We start from the raw sequence: 21,971 nt of genomic DNA, 5'->3' as shown, positions 1-21,971 counted from the left end.
GAGGGAGGAAGGGATGGAGAGGGAGGGAGGAAGGGATGGAGATGGAGCGGGAGGGAGGAAGGGATGGAGATGGAGCGGGAGGGAGGAAGGGATGGAGATGGAGCGGCGGGATGGAGATGGAGGAGCGGGAGGGAGATGGAGCGGCGGGAGGGAGATGGAGCGGCGGGAGGGAGATGGAGCGGCGGGAGGGAGATGGAGCGGCGGGAGGGAGATGGAGCGGCGGGAGGGAGATGGAGCGGCGGGAGGGAGATGGAGCGGCGGGAGGGAGATGGAGCGGCGGGAGGGAGATGGAGAGGCGGGAGGGAGGGAGAGAGGAAGGGAGGGATGGAGAGGGAGGGAGGGATGGGGAGGGAGGGATGAGAGGGAGGGAGGGATGGGGAGGGAGGGATGAGAGGGAGGGAGGGAGGGAGGGATGGATGGAGAGGGAGGGAGGGATGGGAGGGAGGGAGGGAGGGATGGAGAGGGAGGGAGGGAGGGATGGAGAGGGAGGGAGGGAGGGAGGGATGGAGAGGGAGGGGGGAGGAGGGAGGGATGGAGAGGGAGGGAGGGAGGGAGGGATGGAGAGGGAGGGAGGGAGGGATGGAGAGGGAGGGAGGGAGGGATGGAGAGGGAGGGAGGGAGGGAGGGATGGAGAGGGAGGGAGGGAGGGATGGAGAGGGAGGGATGGAGAGGGGGAGGGATGGAGGGGGAGGGATGGAGAGGGGGAGGGATGGAGAGGGGGAGGGATGGAGAGGGGAGGGATGGAGAGGGGAGAGGGATGGAGAGGGAGGGAGGGATGGAGAGGGAGGGAGGGATGGAGCTGGGAGGGAGGGATGGAGAGGGAGGGATGGAGGGATGGAGAGGGAGGGAGGGATGGAGAGGGAGGGAGGGATGGAGAGGGAGGGAGGGAGGGAGGGATGGAGAGGGAGGGATGTAGAGGGATGGAGAGGGAGGGATGTAGAGGGAGGGATGTAGAGGGAGGGAGGGATGGAGAGGGAGGGATGTAGAGGGAGGGAGGGATGGAGAGGGAGGGAGGGAGGGATGGAGAGGGAGGGATGGAGAGGGAGGGATGGAGAGAGGGAGGGATGGAGAGAGGGAGGGATGGAGAGAGGGAGGGATGGAGAGAGGGGAGGGATGGAGAGAGGGAGGGAGGAAGGGATGGAGAGGGAGGAAGGAAGGGATGGAGAAGGAGGGAGGGAGGGATGGAGAGGGAGGGATGGAGAGGGAGGGATGGAGAGGGAGGGATGGAGAGAGGGAGGGATGGAGAGAGGGAGGGATGGAGAGAGGGAGGGATGGAGAGAGGGAGGGATGGAGAGAGGGAGGGGAGGGATGGAGAGGGAGGGAGGGATGGAGGGAGGGAGGGATGGAGAGGGAGGGAGGGAGGGAGGGATGGAGAGGGAGGGAGGGATGGAGAGGGAGGGATGGAGAGAGGGAGGGATGGAGAGAGGGAGGGATGGAGAGAGGGAGGGATGGAGAGAGGGAGGGAGGAAGGGATGGAGAGGGAGGGATGGAGAGAGGGAGGGAGGAAGGGATGGAGAGGGAGGGAGGGAGGGATGGAGAGGGAGGGAGGGATGGAGAGGGAGGGAGGGAGGGATGGAGAGAGGGAGGGAGGGAGGGATGGAGAGGGGAGGGAGGGATGGAGAGGGAGGGAGGGATGGAGAGGGAGGGAGGGATGGAGAGGGAGGGAGGGATGTAGAGGGAGGGATGTAGAGGGAGGGAGGGATGAGAGGGAACGAGCGAGGGATGGAGAGGGAGGGAGCGAGGGATGGAGAGGGAGGGAGCGAGGGATGGAGAGGGAGGGAGCGAGGGATGGAGAGGGAGGGAGCGAGGGATGGAGAGGGAGGGAGCGAGGATGGAGAGGGAGGGAGCGAGGGATGGAGAGGGAGGGAGCGAGGGAGGGAGGGAGAGGGAGGGAGCGAGGGATGGAGAGGGAGGGAGCGAGGGATGGAGAGGGAGGGAGAGAGGGAGGGAGGGAGAGAGGGATGGGAGAGGGAGGGATGGAGAGAGGGAGGGAGGGATGGAGAGGGGAGGGATGGAGAGGGAGGGATGGAGAGGGAGGGAGGGATGGAGAGGGAGGGAGGGATGGAGAGGGAGGGAGGGATGGAGGGAGGGATGGAGAGGGAGGGAGGGAGGGATGGAGAGAGGGAGGGATGGAGAGAGGGAGGGATGGAGAGAGGGAGGGATGGAGAGAGGGAGGGATGGAGAGAGGGAGGGATGGAGAGGGAGGGAGGGATGGGAGAGGGAGGGAGGAAGGGATGGAGAGGGAGGGAGGGAGGGATGGAGAGAGGGAGGGAGGAAGGGATGGAGCGGGAGGGAGGGATGGAGAGAGGGAGGGATGAGAGAGATGGAGCGGGATGGAGAGAGATGGAGCGGGATGGAGAGGGAGGGATGGAGAGGGAGGGATGGAGAGGGAGGGATGCAGCGGGAGGGATGGAGAGGGAGGGATGCAGCGGGGAGGGAGGAAGGGATGGAGATGGAGCGGGGAGGGAGGAAGGGATGGAGATGGAGCGGGAGGGAGGAAGGGGATGGAGATGGAGCGGGAGGGAGGAAGGGATGGAGATGGAGAGGGAGGGAGGAAGGGATGGAGATGGAGCGGGAGGGAGGGAGGAAGGGATGGAGATGGAGCGGGAGGGAGGGATGGAGCGGGGGAGGGAGATGGAGCGGCGGGAGGGAGGAGATGGAGAGGGAGGGATGGAGAGGGAGAGGGAGGGATGGAGAGGGAGGGAGGGAGGGATGGAGAGGGAGGGAGGGATGGAGAGGGAGGGAGGGATGGAGAGAGGGAGGGAGGGAGGAAGGGATGGAGATGGAGCGGGAGGGAGGGAGGGAGAGAGGGAGGGATGGAGAGAGATGGAGCGGGATGGAGAGAGATGGAGCGGGATGGAGAGGTTGGGATGGAGAGGGAGGGATGCAGCGGGAGGGATGCAGCGGGAGGGAGGAAGGGATGGAGATGGAGCGGGAGGGAGGAAGGGATGGAGATGGAGCGGGAGGGAGGAAGGGATGGAGATGGAGCGGGAGGGAGGGAGGGATGGAGAGGGAGGGAGGAAGGAAGGGATGGAGAGGGAGGGAGGGATGGAGAGGGAGGGAGGGAGGGAGGGATGGAGAGGGAGGGATGTAGAGGGATGTAGAGGGAGGGATGGAGAGGGAGGGATGTAGAGGGAGGGAGGGATGGAGAGGGAGGGATGTAGAGGGAGGGAGGGAGGGATGGAGAGGGAGGGAGGGATGGAGAGGGAGGGATGGAGAGGGAGGGATGGAGAGAGGGAGGGATGGAGGAGAGGGAGGGATGGAGAGAGGGAGGGATGGATGGAGGGAGGGAGGAAGGGATGGAGAGGGAGGAAGGAAGGGATGGAGAGGGAGGGAGGGAGGGATGGAGATGGGGAGGGATGGAGAGGGAGGGATGGAGAGGGAGGGATGGAGAGGGAGGGATGGAGAGGGAGGGATGGAGAGAGGGAGGGATGGAGAGAGGGAGGGATGGAGAGAGGGAGGGATGGAGAGAGGGAGGGATGGAGAGAGGGAGGGATGGAGAGAGGGAGGGATGGAGAGAGGGAGGGAGGGAGGGAGAGGGAGGGAGGGATGGAGGGAGGGAGGGATGGAGAGGGAGGGAGGGAGGGAGGGATGGAGAGGGAGGGAGGGATGGAGAGGGAGGGATGGAGAGGGAGGGATGGAGAGAGGGAGGGATGGAGAGAGGGAGGGATGGAGAGGGAGGGAGGAAGGGATGGAGAGGGAGGGATGGAGAGAGGGAGGGAGGAAGGGATGGAGAGGGAGGGGAGGGAGGGATGGAGAGGGAGGGAGGGAGGGATGGAGAGGGAGGGAGGGAGGGATGGAGAGGGAGGGAGGGAGGGATGGAGAGGGAGGGAGGGAGGGATGGAGAGGGAGGGAGGGAGGGATGGAGAGGGAGGGAGGGATGGAGAGGGAGGGAGGGATGGAGAGGGGGAGGGAGGGATGGAGAGGGAGGGAGGGATGTAGAGGGAGGGAGGGATGAGAGGGAGGGAGGGATGTAGGGGAGGGATGTAGAGGGAGGGAGGGATGTAGAGGGAGGGAGAGCGAGGGATGGAGAGGGAGGGAGCGAGGGATGGAGAGGGAGGGAGCGAGGGATGGAGAGGGAGGGAGCGAGGGATGGAGAGGGAGGGAGCGAGGGATGGAGAGGGAGGGAGCGAGGGATGGAGAGGGAGGGAGCGAGGGATGGAGAGGGAGGGAGCGAGGGAGGGAGGGAGAGGGAGGGGCGAGGGATGGAGAGGGAGGGAGCGAGGGATGGAGAGGGAGGGAGAGAGGGAGGGAGGGAGAGAGGGATGGAGAGGGAGGGATGGAGAGAGGGAGGGATGGAGAGGGAGGGATGGAGAGGGAGGGATGGAGAGGGAGGGAGGGATGGAGAGGGAGGGAGGGATGGAGAGGGAGGGAGGGATGGAGAGGGAGGGAGGGATGGAGAGGGAGGGAGGGATGGAGAGGGAGGGAGGGATGGAGAGGGAGGGAGGGATGGAGATGGGGAGGGAGGGAGGGATGGAGAGGGAGGGAGGGATGGAGAGGGAGGGATGGAGAGAGAGGGAGGGATGGAGAGAGAGGGAGGGATGGAGAGAGGGAGGGAGGAAGGGATGGAGAGGGAGGGAGGGAGGGATGGAGAGGGAGGGAGGGAGGGATGGAGAGGGAGGGAGGGATGGAGAGGGAGGGAGGGATGGAGAGGGAGGGATGGAGAGGGAGGGAGGGATGGAGAGGGAGGGATGGAGAGGGAGGGAGGGATGGAGAGGGAGGGAGGGATGTAGAGGGAGGGAGGGATGGAGAGGGAGGGAGCGAGGGATGGAGAGGGAGGGAGCGAGGGATGGAGAGGGAGGGAGCGAGGGATGGAGAGGGAGGGAGCGAGGGATGGAGAGGGAGGGAGCGAGGGATGGAGAGGGAGGGAGCGAGGGAGGGAGAGGGAGGGAGCGAGGGATGGAGGGAGAGGGAGCGAGGGATGGAGGGAGAGGGAGGGAGCGAGGGATGGAGAGGGAGGGAGCGAGGGATGGAGAGGGAGGGAGAGAGGGAGGGAGGGAGAGAGGGATGGAGAGGGGAGGGATGGAGAGAGGGAGGGAGGAAGGGATGGAGAGGGAGGGAGGGAGGGAGGGAGGAAGGGAGGGAGGGATGGAGAGGGAGGGAGGGAGGGAGGGATGGAGAGGGAGGGAGGGAGGGAGGGATGGAGGGAGGGATGGATGGAGGGAGGGATGGAGAGAGGGAGGGAGGGATGGAGAGAGGGAGGGAGGGATGGAGAGAGGGAGGGAGGGATGGAGAGAGGGAGGGAGGGATGGAGAGAGGGAGGGAGGGATGGAGAGAGGGAGGGAGGGAGGGATGGAGAGAGGGAGGGAGGGAGGGATGGAGAGAGGGAGGGAGGAAGGGATGGAGATGGAGCGGGAGGGAGGGATGGAGAGAGGGAGGGATGGAGGGAGATGGAGCGGCGGGAGGGAGATGGAGCGGCGGGAGGGAGATGGAGCGGCGGGAGGGAGATGGAGCGGCGGGAGGGAGATGGAGCGGCGGGAGGGAGATGGAGCGGCGGGAGGGAGATGGAGCGGCGGGAGGGAGATGGAGCGGCGGGAGGGAGATGGAGCGGCGGGAGGGAGATGGAGCGGCGGGAGGGAGATGGAGCGGCGGGAGGGAGATGGAGCGGCGGGAGGGAGATGGAGCGGCGGGAGGGAGATGGAGCGGCGGGAGGGAGATGGAGCGGCGGGAGGGAGATGGAGCGGCGGGAGGGAGATGGAGCGGCGGGAGGGAGATGGAGCGGCGGGAGGGAGATGGAGCGGCGGGAGGGAGATGGAGAGGCGGGAGGGAGATGGAGAGGCGGGAGGGAGGGATGGAGAGGCGGGAGGGAGGGATGGAGAGGCGGGAGGGAGGGAGAGGGAGGGATGGAGAGGCGGGAGGGATGGAGAGGGAGGGATGGAGAGGGAGGGAGGGATGGAGAGGGAGGGAGGGATGGAGAGGGAGGGGAGGGATGTAGAGGGAGGGAGGGATGTAGAGGGAACGAGCGAGGGATGGAGAGGGAGGGAGCGAGGGATGGAGAGGGAGGGAGCGAGGGACGGAGAGGGAGGGAGCGAGGGACGGAGAGGGAGGGAGCGAGGGACGGAGAGGGAGGGAGCGAGGGATAGAGAGGGAGGGAGCGAGGGAGGGAGGGAGAGGGGAGGGAGCGAGGGATGGAGAGGGAGGGAGCGAGGGATGGAGAGGGAGGGAGCGAGGGAGGGAGGGAGAGGGAGGGATGGAGAGGGAGGGAGGGAGAGAGGGAGGGAGGAAGGGATGGAGAGGGAGGGAGGGATGGAGAGGGAGGGAGGGATGGGAGAGGGAGGGAGGGAGGGAGGGATGGAGAGGGAGGGAGGGAGGGATGGAGGGAGGGATGGAGGGGAGGGATGGAGGGGGAGGGATGGAGAGAGGGAGGGAGGGATGGAGAGGAGGGAGGGAGGGAGGGATGGAGAGAGGGAGGGAGGGATGGAGAGAGGGAGGGAGGGATGGAGAGAGGGAGGGAGGGATGGAGAGAGGGAGGGAGGGATGGAGAGAGGGGGAGGGAGGGATGGAGAGAGGGAGGGAGGGAGGGATGGAGAGAGGGAGGGAGGGAGGGATGGAGATGGAGCGGGAGGGAGGGATGGAGAGAGATGGAGCGGGATGGAGAGAGATGGAGCGGCGGGAGGGAGATGGAGCGGCGGGAGGGAGATGGAGCGGCGGTTGGGAGATGGAGCGGCGGGAGGGAGATGGAGCGGCGGGAGGGAGATGGAGCGGCGGGAGGGAGATGGAGCGGCGGGAGGGAGATGGAGCGGCGGGAGGGAGATGGAGCGGCGGGAGGGAGATGGAGCGGCGGGAGGGAGATGGAGCGGCGGGAGGGAGATGGAGAGGCGGGAGGGAGGGATGGAGAGGGAGGGATGGAGAGGGAGGGAGAGGGAGGGAGGGAGAGGGAGGGATGAGAGGGAGGGAGGGATGGAGGGAGGGCTGGAGAGGGAGGGATGGAGAGGGAGGGAGGGGGAGGGATGGAGGGAGGGAGGGATGGAGAGGGAGGGAGGGAGGGATGGAGAGGGAGGGATGGAGAGGGAGGGATGGAGAGAGGGAGGGATGGAGAAAGGGAGGGAGGAAGGGATGGAGAGGGAGGGAGGGATGGAGAGGGAGGGATGGAGAGGGAGGGATGGAGAGGGAGGGATGGAGAGGGAGGGAGGGATGGAGAGGGAGGGAGGGATGGAGAGGGAGGGAGGGAGAGGGAGGGATGGAGAGGGAGGGATGGAGAGGGAGGGATGGAGAGGGAGGGAGGGATGGAGAGGGAGGGAGGGAGAGGGAGGGAGGGAGGGATGGAGAGGGAGGGATGGAGAGGGAGGGATGGAGAGAGGGAGGGAGGAAGGGATGGAGAGGGAGGGAGGAAGGGATGGAGAGGGAGGGAGGAAGGGATGGAGAGGGAGGGAGGGAGGGATGGAGAGGGAGGGAGGGAGGGATGGAGAGGGAGGGATGGAGAGGGAGGGATGGAGAGGGAGGGATGGAGAGGGAGGGAGGGATGGAGAGAGAGGGAGGGATGGAGAGAGAGGAAGGGATGGAGAGGGAGGGAGGAAGGGATGGAGAGGGAGGGAGGGATGGAGAGGGAGGGAGGGATGGAGAGGGAGGGATGGAGGGATGGAGAGGGAGGGAGGGATGGAGAGGGAGGGAGGGATGGGAGGGAGGGAGGGAGGGATGGAGAGGGAGGGAGGGAGGGATGGGAGAGGGAGGGAGGGATGGAGAGGGAGGGAGGGATGGAGAGGGAGGGAGGGATGGAGAGGGAGGGAGCGAGGGATGGAGGGAGAGGGAGGGAGCGAGGGATGGAGAGGGAGGGAGCGAGGGATGGAGAGGGAGGGAGAGAGGGATGGAGAGGGAGGGAGGGATGGGAGAGGGAGGGAAGGAGAGAGGGAGGGAGGAAGGGATGGAGAGGGAGGGAGGGATGGAGAGGGAGGGAGGGATGGAGAGATGGAGAGAGGGAGGGAGGAAGGGATGGAGAGGGAGGGAGGGATGGAGAGGGAGGGAGGAAGGGATGGAGAGGGAGGGAGGGAGGGATGGAGAGGGAGGGAGGGAGGGATGGAGAGGGAGGGAGGGAGGGATGGAGAGGGAGGGATGGAGAGGGAGGGATGGAGAGGGAGGGATGGGAGAGGGAGGGAGGGAGGGAGAGAGAGGGAGGGATGGAGAGAGGGAGGGAGGAAGGGATGGAGAGGGAGGGAGGAAGGGATGGAGAGGGAGGGAGGGATGGAGAGGGAGGGAGGGAGGGATGGAGAGGGAGGGATGGAGAGGGAGGGATGGAGGGATGGAGAGGGAGGGAGGGATGGAGAGGGAGGGAGGGAGGGATGGAGAGGGAGGGAGGGAGGGATGGAGAGGGAGGGAGGGATGGAGAGGGAGGGAGGGATGGAGAGGGAGGGAGGGAGGGATGGAGAGGGAGGGAGGGATGGAGAGGGAGGGATGGAGAGGGAGGGATGGAGAGGGAGGGAGGGATGGAGAGGGAGGGAGGGATGGAGAGGGAGGGAGCGAGGGAGGGAGGGAGAGGGAGGGAGCGAGGGATGGAGAGGGAGGGAGCGAGGGATGGAGAGGGAGGGAGAGAGGGAGGGAGGGAGAGGGAGGGATGGAGAGGGAGGGAAGGAGAGAGGGAGGGAGGAAGGGATGGAGAGGGAGGGAGGGATGGAGAGGGAGGGAGGGATGGAGAGGGATGGAGAGGGAGGGAGGGAGAGGGAGGGAGGGATGGAGAGGGAGGGAGGGATGGAGAGGGAGGGATGGAGAGAGGGAGGGAGGAAGGGATGGAGAGGGAGGGAGGGATGGAGAGGGAGGGAGGAAGGGATGGAGAGGGAGGGAGGGAGGGATGGAGAGGGAGGGAGGGAGGGATGGAGAGGGAGGGAGGGAGGGATGGAGAGGGAGGGATGGAGAGGGAGGGATGGAGAGGGAGGGATGGAGAGGGAGGGAGGGATGGAGAGAGAGGGAGGGATGGAGAGAGGGAGGGAGGAAGGGATGGAGAGGGAGGGAGGAAGGGATGGAGAGGGAGGGAGGGATGGAGAGGGAGGGAGGGAGGGATGGAGAGGGAGGGATGGAGGGATGGAGAGGGAGGGAGGGATGGAGAGGGAGGGAGGGAGGGATGGAGAGGGAGGGAGGGATGGAGAGGGAGGGAGGGATGGAGAGGGAGGGAGGGATGGAGAGGGAGGGAGGGATGGAGAGGGAGGGAGCGAGGGAGGGAGGGAGAGGGAGGGAGCGAGGGATGGAGAGGGAGGGAGCGAGGGATGGAGAGGGAGGGAGAGAGGGAGGGAGGGAGAGGGAGGGATGGAGAGGGAGGGAAGGAGAGAGGGAGGGAGGAAGGGATGGAGAGGGAGGGAGGGATGGAGAGGGAGGGAGGGATGGAGAGGGATGGAGAGGGAGGGAGGGAGAGGGAGGGAGGGATGGAGAGGGAGGGAGGAGAGGGAGGGATGGAGGGAGGGAGGGATGGAGGGAGGGATGGAGAGAGGGAGGGATGGAGAGAGGGATGGAGAGAGGGAGGGAGAGAGGGAGGGAGGGAGGGATGGAGAGAGGGAGGGAGGGAGGGATGGAGAGAGGGAGGGAGGAAGGGATGGAGATGGAGCGGGAGGGAGGGATGGAGAGAGGGAGGGATGGAGAGAGATGGAGCGGGCGGGAGGGAGATGGAGCGGCGGGAGGGAGATGGAGCGGCGGGAGGGAGATGGAGCGGCGGGAGGGAGATGGAGCGGCGGGAGGGAGATGGAGCGGCGGGAGGGAGATGGAGCGGCGGGAGGGAGATGGAGCGGCGGGAGGAGGGAGATGGAGCGGCGGGAGGGAGATGGAGAGGCGGGGAGGGAGGGATGGAGAGGCGGGAGGGAGGGATGGAGAGGCGGGAGGGAGGGAGAGGGAGGGATGGAGAGGCGGGAGGGAGGGAGAGGGAGGGATGGAGAGGGAGGGATGGAGAGGGAGGGATGAGAGGGAGGGATGGAGAGGGAGGGATGGAGAGGGAGGGATGAGAGGGAGGGAGAGAGAGGGAGGGATGGAGAGGGAGGGATGGAGAGGGAGGGAGGAGAGGGAGGGATGGGGAGAGGGAGGGATGGAGGGAGGGCTGGAGAGGGAGGGATGGAGAGGGAGGGAGGGAGGGAGGGAGGGAGGGATGGAGGGAGGGGAGGGAGAGAGGGAGGGATGGAGATGGGGAGGGAGGGATGGGAGGGAGGGATGGAGGGAGGGAGGGAGGGAGGGAGGGATGGAGGGAGGGAGGGAGGAGAGGGAGGGAGGGATGGAGAGGGAGGGAGGGATGGAGAGGGAGGGAGGGATGGAGAGGGAGGGAGGGGAGGGATGAGAGGGAGGGATGTAGAGGGAGGGATGTAGAGGGAGGGATGGAGGGAGGGAGGGATGTAGAGCGAGGAGCGAGGGATGGAGAGGGAGGGAGCGAGGGATGGAGAGGCGGGAGGGAGGGATGGGAGAGGCGGGAGGGAGGGAGAGGGAGGGATGGAGAGGCGGGAGGGAGGGAGAGGGAGGGATGGGAGAGGGAGGGAGGGAGGGAGGGAGGGAGGAGGGAGGGAGGGAGGGAGGGGTGGGGAGGGAGGGAGGGAGGGATGAGAGGGAGGGAGGGATGGAGAGGGAGGGAGGGAGAGGGAGGGATGGAGAGGGAGGGATGGAGAGGGAGGGATGGAGAGGGAGGGATGGAGAGGGAGGGATGGAGAGGGGAGGGATGGAGAGGGAGGGAGGGATGGAGAGGGAGGGAGGGAGGGATGGAGAGGGAGGGATGGAGAGGGAGGGGAGGGAGAGGGAGGGAGGGAGGGATGGAGGGATGGAGAGGGAGGGATGGAGAGGGAGGGAGGGGGGAGGGATGGAGAGGGAGGGATGGGGAGGAAGGGATGGAGATGGAGCGGGAGGGAGGGATGGAGAGAGATGGAGCGGCGGGAGGGAGGGATGGAGCGGCGGGGAGGGAGGGATGGAGCGGCGGGAGGGAGGGATGGAGCGGCGGGAGGGAGGGATGGGAGAGGCGGGAGGGAGGGATGGAGAGGCGGGAGGGAGGGATGGAGGGCGGGAGGGAGGGATGGAGAGGGAGGGAGGGATGGAGAGGGAGGGATGGAGAGGGATGGAGAGGGAGGGATGGAGAGGGAGGGAGGTGGGAGAGGGAGGGAGGTGGAGAGGGAGGGAGGGATGAGAGGGAGGAGGGATGGAGAGGGAGGGAGGGAGGGAAGGATGGAGAGGGAGGGAGGGAAGGAGGGAAGGATGGAGAGGGAGGGAGGGATGGAGAGGGAGGGATGGAGATGGAGCGAGAGGGAGGGAGGGAGGGAGGGAGGGAGGAGATGGAGGGAGGGAGATGGAGGGAGGGAGATGGAGGGAGGGAGATGGAGGGAGGGAGATGGAGGGAGGGGGAGGGAGGGAGGGAGATGGAGGGAGGGGAGGGAGGGAGGGAGATGGGAGCGAGAGGGAGGGAGGGAGGGAGATGGAGCGAGAGGGAGGGAGGGAGGGAGATGGAGCGAGAGGGAGGGAGGGAGGGAGATGGAGCGAGAGGGAGGGAGGGAGGGAGATGGAGCGAGAGGGAGGGAGGGAGGGAGGGAGATGGAGCGAGAGGGAGGGAGGGAGGGAGATGGAGCGAGAGGGAGGGAGGGAGGGAGGGAGATGGAGCGAGAGGGAGGGAGGGAGGGAGATGGAGCGAGAGGGAGGGAGGGAGGGAGATGGAGCGAGAGGGAGGGAGGGAGGGAGATGGAGCGAGAGGGAGGGAGGGAGGGAGATGGAGCGAGAGGGAGGGAGGGGGAGGGAGATGGAGCGAGAGGGAGGGAGGGAGGGAGATGGAGCGAGAGGGAGGGAGGGAGGGAGATGGAGCGAGAGGGAGGGGAGGGAGGGAGATGGAGCGAGAGGGAGGGAGGGAGGGAGATGGAGCGAGAGGGAGGGAGGGAGGGAGATGGAGCGAGAGGGAGGGAGGGAGGGAGATGGAGCGAGAGGGAGGGAGGGAGGGAGATGGAGCGAGGGAGGGAGGGAGGGAGATGGAGCGAGAGGGAGGGAGGGAGATGGAGCGAGAGGGAGGGAGGGAGATGGAGCGAGGGGAGGGAGGGAGATGGGCGAGAGGGAGGGAGGGAGATGGGCGAGAGGGAGGGAGGGAGATGGGCGAGAGGGAGGGAGGGAGATGGGCGAGAGGGAGGGAGGGAGATGGAGGGAGGGAGATGGAGGGAGGGAGATGGAGGGAGGGAGATGGAGGGAGAGGGAGGGAGGGAGATGGAGCGAGAGGGAGGGAGGGAGATGGAGGGAGGGAGAGGGAGGGAGGGAGATGGAGGGAGGGAGAGGGAGGGAGGGAGATGGAGCGAGAGGGAGGGAGGGAGAGAGAAAGCAAGCTCATGTTACCTTTGGGATCCTCTTTCTTGGCTGTGTTTGGTTCATTAAGTTGCAAACTGAGTTTGCAGACTCGGACAAATAGTCCTCATTGTTTTCATCCGTTTCTCTTGTACCTGTAACAAATCATAGCAGCGTGTTGTAATGAGCATTTTGACACGTGATATACTATACTACATATACCGTATTAAACCATCCAAACCAGGTCAAGCCAAATCAAGAGGGTAACCAGATAGAGAAATGTAAAAATAACAGCACAAACAAGACTATAGTATCCCCAGTTGGAAACTGGTTCAAGATGATTAATCAAGCGTCAGACTATTGTGAGGGCATTACCAATTAGTTCCCCCATTAACCAATTATCTGTCTAAATCATTAGTATTTTTGTTGAATGACGTGCCATAACGCCTTCGGTATACTATAAAGGCAGCCATATATGAGGCATTATTATTACCATGAGCGTGAGGTGACCTGAACTGGGGCCTACATGTACAGTTGAAATCCTAAGTTTTCATACACTGAGGTTGGAGTCATTAAACCTTGTTTTTTTTAACCACTCCACACTTTTCTTGTTAACAAACTATAGTTTTGGCAAGTCGGTTAGGACACCTACTTTGTGCATGACAAGTAATTTTTCCAATAATTGTTTACAGACAGATTATTTTAGATGAATCACAATTCCAGTGGGTCAGAAGTAAACATACACTAAATTGACTGTGCCTTTAAAATAAAGGTTTAGAAGCTGCTGATAAACTAATTGACATAATTTGAGTCAATTGGAGTCAATTGGAGGTGTACCTGTGGAAGTATTTCAAGGTGTACCTGTGGAAGTATTTCAAGGCCTACCTTCAAACTCAGTGCCTCATTGCTTGACATCATGGGAAAATCAAATGAAATCAGCAAAGTCCTCAAAAAGTAAATTGTGGACCTCCACAAGTCTGGTTCATCCTTGGGAGCAATTTCCAAACGCCTGACGGTACCACATTTATCTGTACAAACAATAGTACACAAGTATAAACAGGAAGGAGACGCGTTCTGTCTCCTAGAAATGAACGTACCTTGGTGCAAAAAGTGCAAATCAATCCCAGAACAACAGCGAAGGACCGTGTCAAGATGCTGGAGGAAACAGGTACAAAAGTATCTATATCCACAGTAAAAACGAGTCCTATATCGACATAACCTGAAAGGCTGCTCAGCAAGGAAGAAGCCACTGCTCCAAAACCGCCATAAGAAGACAGACTACGGTTTGCAACAGCACATGGCGTCAATCGATTGTACTTTTTGGAGAAATGTCCTCTGGTCTGATGAAACAAAATAGTTCTGTTTGACCATTGTTATGTTTGGAGGAAAAATGGGGTGGCTTGCAAGCCGAAGAACACCATCCCAACCGTGAAGCATGGGGGTGGCAGCATCATGTTGTGGGAGTGCTTTGGTGCAGGAGGGACTGGTGCACTTCACAAAATAAATGGCATCATGAGGAAGGAAAATTATGTGGATATATTGAAGCAACATCAAGACATCAGTCAGGCAGTTAAATCTTGGTCGCAATTGGGTCTTCCAAATGGACAATGACCCCCAAGCATACTTCCAACCTTGTGGCAAAATGGCTTAAGGACAACAAAGTCAAGGTATTGGAGCGGCCATCACAAAGCCCTGACCTCAGTCCTATAGAAAATTTGTGGGCAGAACTGGAAAAGCGTGTGCGAGCAAGGAGGCCTACAAACCTGACTCAGTTACACCAGCTCTGTCAGGAGGTGCCAAAATTCACCCAACTTATTGTGGGAAGCTTGTGGAAGGCTACCCAAAATGTTTGACCCAAGTTAAACAATTTAAAGGCAATGCTACCAAATACTAATTGAGTATATGTAAACTTCTGACCCACTGGGAATGTGACGAAATAAATAAAAGCTGAAATCATTCTCTACTATTATTCTGACATTTCAAATTCTTAAATTCTGGTGATCCTAACTGACCTAAGATGGGCATTTTTTACTAGGATTAAATGTCAGGAATTGTGAAAAACTGATTTTAAATGTATTTGGTTAAGGTGTATGTAAACTTCCAACTTCAACTGTATGTGTAACATGCAATCAATCCTATCATACCATGACAGACGCAAAGACATAACCGTTCTGTCACACCATCCTCATTATGTATTGAAGCTTACCTCAATCTAACCTTCAGAATACTGCATGTAACTGAAATATAGCATACCTGAGAAGTAGTAAAACTCCACAGTTATGGAGTAATTTATGGAGCATAGTAGGCATTATAGCAACATTATTTCCCATATGTAGTATGGTAGGTAACACATGGGAATATGGGGTCCTGTTATGGAACTGTTGTGCATGGAGTTTACATTTCTGACGCTTCAGGAAGTAGACTCTTGAGCAGGGGCCGTGTGTGCAGTAGCTACTTCTGGAAGTGTGTTGTACTGTGGCATCAGATGAGGCGTGAGAGAATGACTCAGAACACCAACCTACCAGTGATGGATGCAGGTGAGTTGCGGAACATCTCGTAAACCTTAGAGATGTACAGCACCATCATCAGCTTGTCTGGGTCCTGGTCCAGAGCCATCTCCTTCCCCGTGGTCACAGGCTGGATACCAAATTCACGCTCTGCTATGTCAAAGGCCAGCTGGTTGTTCTTGGCTGAGTCCTCCTCATTCAGGGAGTCAAAGTCACTAGGATGGAGAGAGTGAAAGAGATGAGGCATCAGGTTTACATCCTAAAAGATCTCAATAAAGTTGTTTCCCCGATGAAGTGAGAATGTTGGTTTAATGATGCATTTTATAATCGTTCTGTTTTCCACAACAGAGCGATGAAAGGGGAACTGAAATGGTGAGATCTAACGCCCTTCGCAACAGCCCTAGTAATGTTATGAACATGTTTCCTTTCAATAAAAGGGTTTAATTCAGAACAAACTGTCCAATCACATACACCGGTGACACAGAAAGGAAGGTGGGTGGGATTACCCAATTGAGAGCTAGAGCCAGAGGGATGAGGTCATCACGACTGTACACCCAGCCCTCTGACTGCATCGACACAGCGTAAGGGATGAGCCCCATTTGACCCAGCGTAGGGGATGAGACCCATTTGACACAGCGTAGGGGATGAGACCCATTTGACACAGCGTAGGGGATGAGACCCATTTGACACAGCGTAGGGGATGAGACCCATTTGACACAGCGTAGGGGATGAGACCCATTTGACACAGCGTAGGGGATAAACCCCATTTGTCATTTAGGTAAACCATTTCAAGGCATGGAGCTCCTCATAAGTGCCGTCAGTATCTAATACTGTAAGTTTGAATGCTTTATAAACATTTGGAGTGCAATATGATGCTCTTTCCTTTGTGTGGTTTAGGCCATTTCTCTACATAGACAAATCTAGCTGTTTCCTACAAAGTTCAGGACATATAGGACAGTTTGTAACTTGAGTCCAACACATTTACTTTAACAGAAGTTTTGTCAACAGTATAATCAATGTCACTGTTGACATTTTCAACAGCATAATATGTGATAGAACCGAAGTAAGTGCATGGTCACAGACATGATAATCAGTGTGTGCTTTGATGATGGCGATAAGACCACGACTGTGTGTGTGTATACAATGTACACTGCTCAAAAAAATAAAAGGGAACACTTAAACAATGTAACTCCAAGTCAATCACACTTCTGTGAAATCAAACTGTCCACTTAGGAAGCAACACTGATTGACAATCACTCTAGTGGTAGCTCTAAGTGGTAGCATGAGACGGAGTCTACAACCCACACAAGTGGCTCAGGTAGTGCAGCTCATCCAGGATGGCACATCAATGAGAGCTGTGGCAAGGTTTGCTGTGTCTGTCAGCGTAGTGTCCAGAGCATGGAGGCAGTACCAGGAGACAGGCCAGTACATCAGGAGACGTGGAGGAGGCTGTAGGAGGACAACAACCGCTACCTCCGCCTTTGTGCAAGGAGGAGCAGGAGGAGCACTGCCAGAGCCCTGCAAAATTACCTCCAGCAGGCCACAAATGTGCATTTGTCTGCTCAAACGGTCAGAAACAGACTCCATGAGGGTGGTATGAGGGCCCGCCATCCACAGGTGGGGGTTGTGCTTACAGCCCAACACCGTGCAGGAGGTTTGGCATTTGCCAGAGAACACCAAGATTGGCAAATTCGCCACTGGCGCACTGTGCTCTTCACAGATGAAAGCAGGTTCACACTGAGCACATGTGACAGACGTGACAGAGTCTGGAGACACTGTGGAGAACGTTCTGCTGCCTGCAACATCCTCCAGCATGACCGGTTTGGCGGTGGGTCAGTCATGGTGTGGGGTGGCATTTCTTTGGGGGGCCACACAGCCCTCCATGTGCTCGCCAGAGGTAGCCTGACTGCCATTAGGTACCGAGATGAGATCCTCAGACCCCTTGTGAGACCATATGCTGGTGCGGTTGGCCCTGGGTTCCTCCTAATGCAAGACAATGCTAGACTTCATGTGGCTGGAGTGTGTCAGCAGTTCCTGCAAGAGGAAGGCATTGATGCTATGGACTGGCCCACCCGTTCCCCAGACCTGAATCCAATTGAGCACATCTGGGACATCATGTCTCGCTCCATCCACGTTGCACCACACTCTGTCCAGGAGTTGGCGGATGCTTTAGTCCAGGTCTGGGAGGAGATCCCTCAGGAGACCATCCACCACCTCATCAGGAGCATGCCCAGGCGTTGTAGGGAGATCATACAGGCACATGGAGGCCACACACACTACTGAGCCTCATTTTGACTTGTTTTAAGGACATTACATCAAAGTTGGATCAGCCTGTAGTGTGGTATTCCACTTCAATTTTGAGTGTGACTCCAAATCCAGACCTCCATGGGTTGATACATTTGATTTCCATTGATAATTTCTGTGTGATTTTGTTGTCAGCACATTCAACTATGTAAAGAAAAAGGTATTGAAAATAATTTTTCATTCATTCAGATCTAGGATGTGTTATTTTAGGGTTCCCTTTATTTTATTGAGCAGTGTATATACATGTGTCTTCTCTCACATGAGGTCAGGTCGGATGAGGTGTATAAGAGCACAGAGCGCCAGGCCACTCTTCCAGGAGGAGGTGAGGTTGGTGACGTCCACGCCTCTATAACCCATGGTCTGCTTCTGACACCAGGTGAGGAGGCGGCTTGGCCGGATGTCCGACTCTGGAAGAAGAGGGGTCAACCAATCAGTCAGCCAATCACAATACATCCTCACCAAATAACAAAACACCACAGATAAAGATACACACCAGGCTACAGTTCATAGACATCACAGTGGTGTAATAACACCTCAAAGATAAGGGAGTATGAGGGAAGGGGAATGTAGGCCAGCACACACTTTTGTTGGGCATGTTTGACCCTGTTTAATGTACCAGCCTGTAACTGTGATAACAAAAGAAACAATGGCTGAACTGTCAGCTGAGACACGTTTATTGGGCAATGAGATAAACTGTCACGAGGAGCCATTAACTCCTAATGACCGATCATCACGGCCAGCTCCTGCGCCATGTAAATACAATTACATTTGAGTCATTTAGCATACACTCCTATCCAGAGCAATTAGCATTTAGTGCCTTGCTCAAGGAAACATCAACAGATTGGTTCGAATCCCCTAGCAGACTGAACAGCGACCTTTCGGTTACTAGCCCAACGCTCTTAACCACTAGGCTACCTGTAGAATGGACATTCCCATTCAAGTCAATGATCCACGATGGGCGGAACTGCAGACGTAACTGTATTTCTATATCCTGGCTGTGTCTGTGATATGATTAGAGGATGATGCATCAGGGTTAGTCAGAGATGACAGGCCTCAGACTGTGCTCAGTCTGTTTTCCTGAAGACTCACCCCGTCTGGAGAGATTGACAGATCTATGTCCACAGCCTTCCAGAGGATAGGAGTTCTGCTGCCCGTCTATGAACAGGTGACACACCTGAGAGAGAAAGAGCTCGCGTGATGAGTTTCCTTAACATGAAAATGTCAATACATGTCAAGCATGTTATTGTCAACTGTTCTAAATCAAACAACCTGTTTAAAGTGTGAGGTACTCTCCATCTCAGACAGACCTGATGTGGCTTGACATAGCTGGAGTTGAGGTTTGGGTACCGTGTTACCGGGTCAATGGTGTACTGCTCAAAGTTCTTTGAGATGTTCTCTGTCGTTGTTTGGGGTAATAGCCTGTAGAGACTCTCCCTACAAACGTAACAGAAGATGATCATTAATTTTCTGTTAAAAGCCAAACAGATGACCTGTTACACTGGGGAACAGTAAACACCAACATTCTGTTTAATAATACAATTAAAACAATCCCCTTAAGGTCCACTAATAGGACAACCAAACATTCACTAACCTGTAACATGGATCTAATCCTAATTTCAATGTAGACACCTGACAGCAATCTTTTCAGTTCCTGAAACCAGTTTCTCATCATTATGGATGAAGCTCATCCCATTAGGTCTGTGTGTGGACTTCAATATTACTTCAGTCACATCCCTCAGCCTACTGTAGTACCTTTCAGCCAGGATCTCCAGGGGGGTCTTGCCCTGCGCCCAGCCCCTCACCATCCACACCGTGTCAAAGGCAGCCAGGAAGCCTCGAGCGCAGCCAGTCCCCATGGGCCAGAAGGGCTAGAGAAAGAGAACATGTACAGGGTCAATTTTTATTTATTTTGCCTTTATTTAACTAGGCAAGTCAGTCAAGAACAAATTCTTATTTTCTTATTTATGACTGCCTAGGAACAGTGGGTTAACTGCCTGTTCAGGGGCAGAATGACAGATTTGAACCTTGTCAGCGGGGTTTTGAACTTGCAACCTTCCGGTTACTAGTCCAACACTCTAACCACTAGGCTACCCTGCCGCCCCAATGCATTCAGGAGACACACCAGTAGTTGAGTGACAATAAGCAAACTAGAAATGTTCAGAATCTGCCAATTGGGAATGTGTGGGGAAAAGCATGCTCATCTGATCTACTGGAACCTTCTCAAAGGAAAACAATCCCCAGAAAACCATTCCCACATTTGTTTCTTCAAACAAGTTGAAACAGGATTTAATTGCACATGCAACACATCTACTGTTGGCTCTTGTGACATTTTGGGGCATTTAGGCAAAGCTTTAAATATCGACTGGCACTAGAGCGAGAAATTAAATGAACAGTGATCTATACCTGCGTCATATTTATTAGGCACCAAACAGATTAAAAACAGATTGAAACAGAGGAAAAACCTGATGTTGTCCAATAAGAAATGAGTCTTTGTTTTCTGCTACATTTTTCTACAGTGCATCCAAATTAATGCAACCTAGTTGTGTGTATACATTTTACCCATAACAGTACAACATCTAGTATGAAGTCAGCCCACACCCCCTTCACCTCCAGTAGACTGTCCCCCACCAGGGACACAAGTAGCTGGTGTCCGTACTTCTCCCTGACCAGAGCTGCGTTCTCCGAGGCGCACATGCAGGTGAAGTCGAACATGGCCACGTCGGGCTGGCTGCAGTGGTTGAAGGCGTAGTCTAGAGAGGGCAACTGGTAGTTGGTGCCAAAGTCGGCTGCCTCACGGGCGTAGGAGAGAAGAGCCTCCTGGTTCACGTTGTCTCTGCCCAGCAGCTTCTCTGTTTCAACGTGATCCTGCAGGACAAGAAAAAGGGAGGGTTGATGGGAAATCAGTGTTACTGCTCCGAAAGGATCAGAGCTCTACCTTTACCAGGCCCTAGTTGTAGCCGTAGAGATGGTTGTAGACTACAACTGGAGCTTAAGATTATCCTGGTCAGGTCATATGGTCAGCAGAACATCAGGGCCCAACCAACTGTAGCTAATCTCTCTTGATTCTGTGGAGATCAGACTGAGGAGGTGAACACAGGCCCCAAATACGTTACTGTTGCCCTAGACTTTTGTTCAACATTTCCTGGCACATAAGCAAGATTGGATACAATAAAGTAAAAGGCAGTTTGAAACATCATGCGTCCACACACACACACGTCTAGTTAAACGCGTGCGTCCACACACACACACACACGTCTAGTTAAACGCGTGCGTCCACACACACGTCTAGTTAAACGCGTGCGTCCACACACACACACGTCTAGTTAAACGCGTGCGTCCACACACACACGTCTAGCTAAACGCGTGCGTCCACACACACACACACGTCTAGCTAAACTCGTGCGTCCACACACACACACACACACACACACACGTCTAGCTAAACGCGTGCGTCAACACACACACACGTCTAGTTAAACACACACACACACACACACGTCTAGTTAAACGCGTGCGTCCGTCCGTCCACACACACACACGTCTAGTTAAACGCGTGCGTCCACACACACGTCTAGTTAAACGCGTGAATCCACACACACACACACACGTCTAGTTAAATGCGTGCGTCCACACACACACACACGTCTAGTTAAACGCGTGCGTCCACACACACACACACACACACACACACACGTCTAGTTAAACGCGTGCGTCCACACACACACGTCTAGTTAAACGCGTGCGTCCACACACACACACACACACACACACACGTCTAGTTAAACGCGTGCGTCCACACACACACGTCTAGTTAAACGCGTGCGTCCACACACACACACGTCTAGTTAAACGCGTGCGTCCACACACACGTCTAGTTAAACGCCTGCGTCCACACACACACACACACACACACACACGTCTAGTTAAACGCGTGCGTCCACACACACACACACACGTCTAGTTAAACGCGTGCGTCCACACAAACACACACGTCTAGTTAAACGCGTGCGTCCACACAAACACACACGTCTAGTTAAACGCGTGCGTCCACACACAAACACACGTCTAGTTAAACGCGTGCGTCCACACACAAACACACGTCTAGTTAAACGCGTGCGTCCACACACAAACACACGTCTAGTTAAACGCGTGCGTCCACACACAAACACACGTCTAGTTAAACGCGTGCGTCCACACACACACACACACACACACGTCTAGTTAAACGCGTGCGTCCACACACACACACACACACGTCTAGTTAAACGCGTGCGTCCCACACACACACACACACGTCTAGTTAAACGCGTGCGTCCACACACACACACACGTCTAGTTAAACGCGTGCGTCCACACACACACACACGTCTAGTTAAACGCGTGCGTCCACACACACACACACACGTCTAGTTAAACGCGTGCGTCCACACACACACACACGTCTAGCTAAACGCGTGCGTCCACACACACACACACACGTCTAGCTAAACTCGTGCGTCCACACACACACACACACACACACACACACACGTCTAGCTAAACTCGTGCGTCCACACACACACACACGTCTAGCTAAACTCGTGCGTCCACACACACACACACACACGTCTAGCTAAACTCGTGCGTCCACACACACACACACGTCTAGCTAAACTCGTGCGTCCACACACACACACACAAACGTCTAGCTAGACGCGTGCGTCCACACACACACACACACACGTCTAGTTAAACGCGTGCGTCCACACACACACACACGTCTAGTTAAACGCGTGCGTCCACACACACACACGTCTAGTTAAACGCGTGCGTCCACACACACGTCTAGTTAAACGCGTGCGTCCACACACACACACACGTCTAGCTAAACGCGTGCGTCCACACACACACACACACACGTCTAGCTAAACGCGTGCGTCACACACACACACACACACACACGTCTAGTTAAAC

The 21,971-nt window shown here is 57.7% G+C and overlaps 1 protein-coding gene across 1 annotated transcript in view; it reads right to left on the bottom strand.

Annotated features, from left to right (window-relative positions):
• Nucleotides 1–21,971, bottom strand: part of mical2b (microtubule associated monooxygenase, calponin and LIM domain containing 2b) — a 114,945-nt gene that overhangs the window by 44,279 nt on the left and 48,695 nt on the right. Inside the window, 7 exon segments of the mRNA XM_064929457.1 lie at nt 12,259–12,362; nt 14,730–14,929; nt 17,278–17,425; nt 18,108–18,192; nt 18,326–18,452; nt 18,771–18,886; nt 19,626–19,883. Of these exon segments, the coding sequence (XP_064785529.1) occupies nt 12,259–12,362; nt 14,730–14,929; nt 17,278–17,425; nt 18,108–18,192; nt 18,326–18,452; nt 18,771–18,886; nt 19,626–19,883 (1,038 nt within the window).

Source organism: Oncorhynchus masou, chromosome 22 (genome assembly GCF_036934945.1).
Source record: "Oncorhynchus masou masou isolate Uvic2021 chromosome 22, UVic_Omas_1.1, whole genome shotgun sequence".
NCBI classification, from domain to species: Eukaryota; Metazoa; Chordata; class Actinopteri; order Salmoniformes; family Salmonidae; genus Oncorhynchus; species Oncorhynchus masou.
Note: the sequence above shows the minus strand (reverse complement) of the source record. Positions and strands in the feature narration are given on the sequence as shown.